Below are 8,907 nucleotides of genomic sequence, written 5' to 3'. Positions count from 1 at the left end.
TGTTGCAGTAAAATGTATGGTTATGTTGAAAGGGTCTGCCTCTCCCTCTCTATCTGCCTTGTGTTCGCATTTGGTTGTTCATTTGATAGCCTCATGTAGGAGCTACTTGAATGGCTCCCCCCCAGATACTTTCTAAAAAAGAAGGATTAGCATCTCATGCGGATCTCGTATGGAGGTGTGTGCTGGAGTACATAACGGAGATATATAAAGATCGCCAGAGTCACTCCTATTTCTTTTCCTACCTCTGTCATTATTTGAATTAGCATTAGAAGTTTTGGGTGTTTGAATCTGATGGTGTAAAGATCTATCTGTGTGCTTTTTATGGGTGTATAGAGAACGTGCCTTGGTGAAGGGATAAATAGGTCCTCTGTGGTAATCTCCTTTGTCTCTTTTAAGCTTACAATTCTTATCTGTCTTAAGTTCTCCTCTAAAATTATCTACTTGTCTGTTGACATCAATAAGTACTGTATCAAATTTATTTCATGAGTACGTAATGTTTTGAGTTTATCATCTGCAACAGGTTCCAGAATTTCACTTTTCTTCTTGGCAGTCTCTGCCAAGAGGATCATGAGATCTAGTGAATACAATGGTGCCTCGCATAACGAACGCCTCGCACAGCGAACGCTGCGCACAACGAACTTCTTGTCTTGATTCGTACAACGGACTTCGTTTCACACAACGAAGTCGCCCGAGCTGCATCCTTCCGCGCAGGCACTGCGCTTAACTGCCCTCTCTCACTTGTTTCCCCCGATTATCCAGCATCTAGCCCTCCCCCCCAAACACTTCCTGTTTCCAGCGAGGCGGCCCGCGTCAGAGGGGACGGGGTATCGAAGCGCGAGCGAGCTGCGGAAGTGGTGTTGGTGGTGGACGGCCTCAGGTATGAGTTAGGATGGTGGGGTGGGGAGGGGAGGCCTGAGAGCGAGCATGCGCGCACAGGGAGGAGACGGGGAGAGACGCGCTGGATTGGCAACGGTTGCTCTCTGTCGCCTCCCGGCTCCAGCGGCGTGACAGTTTTCAAACAGGCGCGTGGTTCTTTCTAAGCAGAACCACCAGCTTTAACGGCGCTGACTCCCGACTACAGCCTCCAACAGATGACTGCTTCCCATTGCATCCGGCCGCTGGCAGGTCTCGCGCGCAGCAGCCAATGGGTGCCAGCCACGAGTCGGCCAGCACCAGAGGGGGGAATCAGGAGAGACGAGCATCAGAGGGTGGAGGAGAGGCAAGGTAGAAGAAGAAAATCAGAGAGGAGGAGAGAAGCAGAGAGAGAGAGATTGGACAAAGAGGAGGGGATGGTGAAGGAGGAAGAGAACAGAAAAGGAAAGCATAGGAGGAGCATTAGAGAGGGAGAGGAGAAGACAGTTTGCCAGCCTGAGAAACTCCCTAACCCCTTATGCTGCTGCACAGGGAAATGGGGAAAAATGACAGACAGACAGCGGGAGGGAGGGAGACAGAAAGAAAGAAAGAAAGACACAGGGGCAGTGAGAGGGACAGAAAGACAGACAGAGATAAAAATAATAACAAAAAATTTATCTTTTTTTATGTCATCTTAGCATATTTTATGCTACAGAACGAATTATTTTTTTTTACATGTATTGTTATGGGAAAACGCGTTTCACATAACGAACTTTTCGCATAACAAACTTGCTCCTGGAACCAATTAAGTTCGTTGTGTGAGGCACCACTGTATTTATTAAGGATTGCGCACCACTTATTTTGAAAAGATTGGTCATTCAAAGTGCATCTCATTTCTGATGATGTTCTTTTTAGTTTGGGTAAAGTCCGTCCATTGTTCCTCTAATATAAAATCATTTGTTTGTTCCAGTTCAACTGGTGCAGGTATTTGCAATAAATTCTGTAGATGTTAATCTATAAAACTGAGGATATCGTCCCATGGTTGAAAGGACATCTTTGTTTCCCACAGAGGGTACAAAACCAAAGAACAAAAGGAAGAATATCTTGCCGAATGAAGCAAACCAAAACTGAGAAAAGGCAAGACAGATATTCAATCGAACCAAAATAAGCTTTATTTATCTAAGTAAGACAATCCTATGATTCCAATGTGATAATCTTTTGGTCTCAACAAGAATCCAAGTTTCAGCAGTATAAACTGCCTTCTATAGGGGGCAAAATAACTATAAATAATACAATAAAAATAAAAATGACTTACATGAATAAGTATAAAACATAATAAAAGTCCAAAGGAACAGGATTAAAACATAACTGATAGTTGCATGTAAAAAGGCACACTATAAAATATAAATACATACGGTACATTCTGAGACCAGTGCCAAAATTAGGCATGAAATAACATAAATAAACTGATGAAGAAAGCATGTATAAAATGACAAATGCAAACAACACACTTACAAGCTGGCATTATATAAAGAAAGCTTTATTTTTCTCAGTTTTGGTTTGCTTCATTCGGCAAGATATTCTTCCTTTTGTTCTTTGGTTTTGTACCATCATATTTTTAAACAAAGTAAACCTCACTGGTAATTTGCATTTCTTCCTAGGCCTTAAGTATTCTAGGGATGAGAGGTGGTAATTTGTATTGGGACAACTTTGGGAGAGAAATAGAAAGACAGACACTGAGAACAACAAAAGTAAAAGAGGGGTGGGGACTGGATGTTCTTCAATTACAGGACCTTCAGGATCCCAAACCAAAAATTTAACATACTCAGATTTTCTACTGGGATCATTAAAAAGGCAGAAGATGAAATGTTAAATATTTTGATTTGTTTTATTTTTACTTGTGGTTCATGTGTATGACACACATCACAACATGGTAAAAACAACTTAATATATTAAAAAAGACAAAATCTATGAAGAAATTCTACTATATACACTATCATACATGATAAATATAACATCATTTTGGCATTTTGACCACAATGCACTCTACCACATTTCCCTTAACTCAATGAAGCTTGGGGTGATAACATATTTGATCCAGTCCCACCCTTCCAAAGCATCCACAGAAATTATAGTCCTGTTGTTTTTGCACTGAGAATCAAAAGACTACAAATCTAAGCTATCTTGGGTGGGAATTTGAGTTCTAACAGTCACATTGATCTTGGAGAAAACTGGTTTCTTCAAGACCAATGTAATAATTATTCCCACGCCTGGGAATCACCTTGGGATTACCATCAGACCTTCTTGGGATTACCATACTGGAAGCAGCTTCTGTGCAAGCTGGCCAATGCTACTGTTGTTGTAGCAATAAAAAGAGACTTTATTAGTCCACTGCAAAACAAACTGTAAATTCATCTGTTCACATACCCGCACACATGCAAAAAATTCATTCTTCAGGGCACTTCTGAAATGCATGATAGGAAGACAACACTTGGCCTTTTACCTCTGGAGGTGGCATCTACAACTAGAGCTAGGGTGTGCATGGTAGTAGTAAGACGAAAGATAGGCAAACTCCATAACAAGCCCCACAAGCGTCATTTGGTACAGCTAGTTTTAGCTCAAGGCAAGGAACTACTCAATGCAACAGGCAAAGGAACTACTACCCAAGAAGGAGTAGAGATTCCAATTAAGAAACCATTGAAACCAGCCTATTTTCCCTTGTCACAATGGTGTCCACCCTTTCCATGTGAAGATTAATGATCATTAGCTGAAGAGTTTGGAGAAATTTAAGGTCATCCCAGAATTATACTTCTCCTACCCCATTCTCACAGAGGTTCCAGAAACTTCTTTGCCCTCTTGTAGCAAGACAAATAATTATATTGGAGAGAGACCTCATTTTCTCTTGGTTGTAGTGAGCAATACAGCCCCCTTTCTGGGAACTTTTCGCATAGTTTCCATGTGACATTACTCCTGGTTCTCTAGGAATTTGGGGTGGGGTAGGGGTCCTATTTCCCCCCTTTCATGATACTGCATAATTGTCTCTCATCTTCCCCTCAGACCTTTATCCCCTCATAGTTTGTTATCCGAATCTCATTCAATTTTGCTCTCTCCTGGTTGGAAATATCAATTTTGGACACAGGGGCCACCAATTTGACATTTTCTCTTTTGCTTCCGGGGAAGAGGATGACAGTGCCTCTATTCCTTTGTGTCTCATCTGCCACATGGGTGACATTGTGGATCAGGTGGACAGCATCTAGGAGATTGTTGGACACATGCTCCGCCATGTTTCCTGCATAGGATTTCTGGTGCTGCTGTTGCCGCCACCGGAACAATGAGCAGCAGAAGAGAATGGCAAGTGCCAGAAGAACAAGAGGCACAAGTATATAGTATAGATTCCACAGGCTGCCTATAACCAACCAGAGCAAAGGAAAGAAATGTTAGACTCAAATATTACAGTACACATCTCTTATCATAAACGCGATAGGCAATGTTGCATGGAGTGCTCGGTATATGATGGAGGAGAAACCTAGAATATGCTCAATGTTTAGCAGGTTTAACCAGTTATGTAGGACTGCTAAATGTGCAGTCCTAAATTTAAAATGGATAATTTAAAGTTCTTCTACACAAGGATTCCCTGAACCTTTCATGTAAAGGGTCACATAGGTCATTTCAAATCACTGAGAAGGATAGATAGGGATGGAATCCCCCTCAAAAAATGTTTGCCAAGTGTGTGTGTGTGGTGGTGGGGAGCTGGGGGGGAGTATGTGACCATGTCAGGCTCTTTCACTGATTTCAAATACTGAGGAAGGAAGGTTCTCAGGGGTGTTATCAGATTATGCTGCATTTGCCAATAAACACATTTTAAAAAACAAACAGATTTTCCTCTTTCCTTAGACAGCAGATATAAATTCTCCAAACTGACACATTTTGATCACTAAATTGAAAATAAAATCATTTGTCCTACCTTTGTTGTCTGGTGATTCCTTCCTTCCTTCCTTCCTTCCCTTCCCTTCCCTTCCTCTCTCCTAGTGGCTTTTCACCACCTATAAAGAAAAATTGCTGGGAAGGGCTGCACCCGCCTGGCCTTTCCCTTCCTCTACTTTCAGCTGCAGTGAGCAACCAGCAGCAGCGGCGAAAGGTGAAGGGCGAGCAGTGGCGGCAGCCTAAATAAGGTAAAGGGGGGAATTATTGGGGTATTCACTCCATAGGATGCACCCTTTTTTCCACCCACTTTTTTGGGTGGAAAAAGTGCATCTTATGGAGCAAAAAATATGGTAATTTTTTGCATCCCAAATGTAAGATTTTACTCCTTCCTGCATTTTTCTAGTAGTCTTTCTTTGATCTTTCATGTGCGAATATTTTTGCCTTTACCTTTTAGGTCACCGGCTAGCTGAGTCCAATGTTCTACTTCACAAAGGTCTGCAAACCCTGCCAGCAGCTTCATAATCTATACCCTCATCTTAACAAAGTGGAGGCTCTTGAAGTACCTGACTCTGGCTTTTTGTATGCCCATCTCTGCCTTTGCTTTTGTATTAAATCAATCTGTCTGAAAATGAAGTGACTGGAGTTCCCGTGACATCAGCACGAGCAAACATTTCCCTCATTAGAAAGTATCGGGTTCAGTACTGACCTATGTTCCCTCTAAGCAGAGCGCGAGCAATCGCTCATACATTCTAGAAGCGTCGCTCACAGATTTTTTTTCATGGTCACACGCAAAAATACTTGCAAATCTGGATAATTTGTTGGTTTTTAGAATTTGTTGCTCACATGAAAAAAAAAAATTGCACGCACTCAGCCAATCCTTAGAGGGAACATTGGTATCGACCCCTTCCTCATGGTTCCTATTAACATTTGTCTCAGGAAAGCAGGGCTGGTATAAAGATATTAGGCATCCTAGGTGAACTTCCATATTGCACTGCATTCAATTAACACTGAGACACCTAGAGTCACCTCTAAATCATAATCTTTCTAACACCTTCCCTCCCAGAATGTTCATGTAAAAACACAGAATTAGACAACATATTTTTAAATATTAAACTTTGTTTTATTATACGAGATACATAGATGTCTTTGCAGCATATATATATAGATATATATACACAAAAGTATATATATAGATATATATACAGTGGAACCTTGGTTTACAAACATAATTTGTTCCAGAAGCATGCTCGTAAACCAAAATACTCATATATCAAAGCAAATTTCCCCATAGGAACTAAGGGAAACTCGCTTGATTCGTTCCCACCCACCCCCATCCCCCAAGGCCAGCGGCGCTGCTGTACCCCCCCAAGAACCGGCATTGCTTCCCCCTCGCTCATGAAGACCCCCCTGCATGATCCGCCATCCTCCCCGCTCGTTTCGCCCCCCCCCCCCCGCGTGATCCACAATCCCCCCGCTCGTGTTGCACCCCCCCCCCCCCCCGCCACGATCCGGCATGCCCCAGGCACCCACCCCCTCACCTGATCACATTCCTTACCCCCATTTGGCACCGGCACCAACACACAGGACATACCGGTGCCCGAAGATCTGCTTTCTTCTTTGCGCTGGGCCTTGAGCATCTGTGCATGCTCAAGGCCTTCGGGTTCCTGAGAATCTCAGCTTTGACACGAAGAGAGCTGAGGATCTTTCTAATTTCCAACTAATTCCAATCTACAGTTATCATATTAAAATCTCTCACTAGTAATATCTCCTCATCTCTCAAACATGGTATTTATTAGATATCTCACCTGTGCTGCAGGTCTGTAGATCGCTGCAGTGTAGACAGAAGTGCTATCTCCCCTTTTCAATATATCCAAGAGCACATCCTTTCTTCCTCATACTCCCTGCTGCAACAGTACTGTTTTACACAAAGGGTCTTTATGCCTTTCTTATCCTTTTTAATCAGGTTATAACTAACTAGTCTTATAGCCCGTTACATTAACGGGTGCTAGAATATATGTGTGTGTGTCTGTCTTTATTTCTTTCTCTCTCTCTCCTTAGCCGCTTTCTTTCTTTCTGTCTTTCTTTTTCCTTGGCTGTCCATCACCACCCCTTGCCTGCTCCCCCTGTCCATTCTCCCTTCCTTTTACCTCCACTGTGTCCACCACCACCCCTTCACTGCTCTCCTTATGCAGCAGCAGCCCTTCTCCCTTTGTTTTACCTCCCCCCTATCCAGCAGCACCTTCCTTCTCCCCCTGTCCAACATTAGGCCTCCATTCCTTTTTCTTCACCCCCCCCGTCCATCAGCACCTCTTTCCTTCTCCCCCTGTCCAGCAGTAGGCGTCCCTTCCTTTTTCTCCCCCCCTCCTTCTTATCCCTATGATACACTTACCTTGCTCTGCCCCTGATCAGAGGCTCCCGACAACTTTTCCAATGGGTGCACCATTGGAAAAGTTCCCTCTACGGCATCCCGCACCCCTCCTGACACGACTCCCGCTGTCTTTCTTTCTGTCTGTCTCTGTCCCTGGCCCCCTTTGTCTTTCTGTATATCTCCCTGCCCCTGTGTCTTTCTTCTTGTCTTTCTGTCTCCCTTCCTCCCTCTGTCTGTCTGTCCAAAGCAGCATTCCCTCCCCCTCCATTTTCCTCCCCCCACACCAGTTCCCTGTGCACCTGCCCCTGTGTTTTTCTGTCTCCCTCCCTCTGTCTGTCTGTGCAAAGCAGCATTCCCTCCCCCTTCCATTTCCCTCCCCCCACACCAGTTCCCTGTGCAGCAGCATTAGCGTTTCCTTTACCCCCTTTCCCTTCCCACAGTCGCGACTACAAACGCGGGCCCAAGTCCTTTGCCGCCCCCCCCTTCCCTTCCCGCGGGCCCGACTACACATGGCGATTCAAGCAGCGTGTGCAGCAGTGTTCACACGCTGCTTCGGGTCCTTCTACTGGCCTGATTTACTCTGGCACGTCCGGAGCAAATCAGGGCAGTAGAAGGGCTCGAAGCAGTGTGTGAAGAGTGCTGCACACGCTGCTTAAATCGCCAGTCGGGCCCGCGGTAAGGGAAGAGGGGGGGCGGCAAATGACTTGGGTCCCGGAAAGTTGCTGGGCTCCTCGGTGGGGGCGCTGAGTGGTCGTGATCCCTCTCCTCCCAGACCCTCCCCCGGAGGAACGGAGATCGCGCGGCTACAGCCGCTGGCTTCGGCGTCTTCTATCCACTGCGGCCAACCCTAGTGGAAACAGGAAGTAGTCAGAGAGGGCGGGCCAAAGTGGACAGAAGACAGCAAAGCCAGCGTTAGCGCGGTGCAGCTTTCTCTTCATTTAAAAGCGGGTGAGCCGGCGAGAAGGAGGAGGTGGTGGTTTTGGCAGTGAGTGAGGGTGGGAGGGGGGAGTCGCCGGCTGTGCTGTGCTTTCCCAATCTGTCCGCTGCATACGCACTCTGGCCACGGACCTACTGATCAGGGATTACAGATCACGCAGGTCTGAGTGCGCATGCGCGGCTAGCGTTTTATTATATAGGATGGGCTTAGAATGAGAGCTTTAGCTAAGAAGAATTTACAATCATTCTACAACTAATGAAGAGGGGACTACAGCCCAGAGCCAATCTGACCACTAAGTAGACTAAGTATCTGCCTAAGGCACCACAATTTCGGAAGTGTTAGTTGGCATCTCTAAACAAGACTCAGTGCAGCCAGACCAGGACCCTGATCACTCATGAAGTACAAAGCTTGCTTTGTCTCACCGCCTCTGGAACAGGAAGTTCAAAAAGGGGCAGAAACATGGAAGGCCTTGAGCATTCATGGACGTTGAAGATCTCTTTCTGGCTGCAGAGTCTTATTTAGACATGCTGACTGCACCAGTGCAGCCCACCAAATTGTGCTGTTCTGGAAGGGGAAGAGGTAGGGATGGGAAGGTGAGAAGCTGGACACTTGGAAGGAAAGAAGGAAGGGAAAAGGTTAGATACTCGGGGGGAGTAGGAAAGAGGTAATGTGGATATTTGGGGGGTAAGGAAGCAGCAGTGGTAGACACTTGGGAGAGTAGGAGAAGTGAAAATAGTGGAAATAAGGGGAAAGGCCTTGAGTTGCTCCAAGGCGGATGTATTGCTGAAGGTTTGCCTAAAAGGTTAGATACTTGGGGGGGGGGAGT

General features: G+C 45.2%; 1 protein-coding gene across 4 annotated transcripts in view; it reads right to left on the bottom strand.

The window, feature by feature from the left end:
- Positions 1-2,714: 2,714 nt before the first annotated feature.
- The window catches only part of LOC117366157 (protein jagged-1b-like), a 134,254-nt gene continuing 128,061 nt past the window's right edge, over positions 2,715-8,907 (bottom strand). For all 4 annotated transcript variants that reach the window (XM_033957324.1, XM_033957325.1, XM_033957327.1 and 1 more), the window contains one exon: positions 2,715-4,258. In XM_033957324.1, the coding sequence (XP_033813215.1) occupies positions 3,906-4,258 (353 nt within the window). In that variant the 3' untranslated portion in view covers positions 2,715-3,905. The remainder of the gene's footprint in view (positions 4,259-8,907) is intronic.

This window comes from Geotrypetes seraphini, chromosome 8 (assembly GCF_902459505.1).
Source record: "Geotrypetes seraphini chromosome 8, aGeoSer1.1, whole genome shotgun sequence".
Classification (NCBI taxonomy): Eukaryota; Metazoa; Chordata; class Amphibia; order Gymnophiona; family Dermophiidae; genus Geotrypetes; species Geotrypetes seraphini.
The sequence above is the reverse complement of the archived record's forward strand: the minus strand, read 5'-3'. Positions and strand labels throughout refer to the sequence as shown.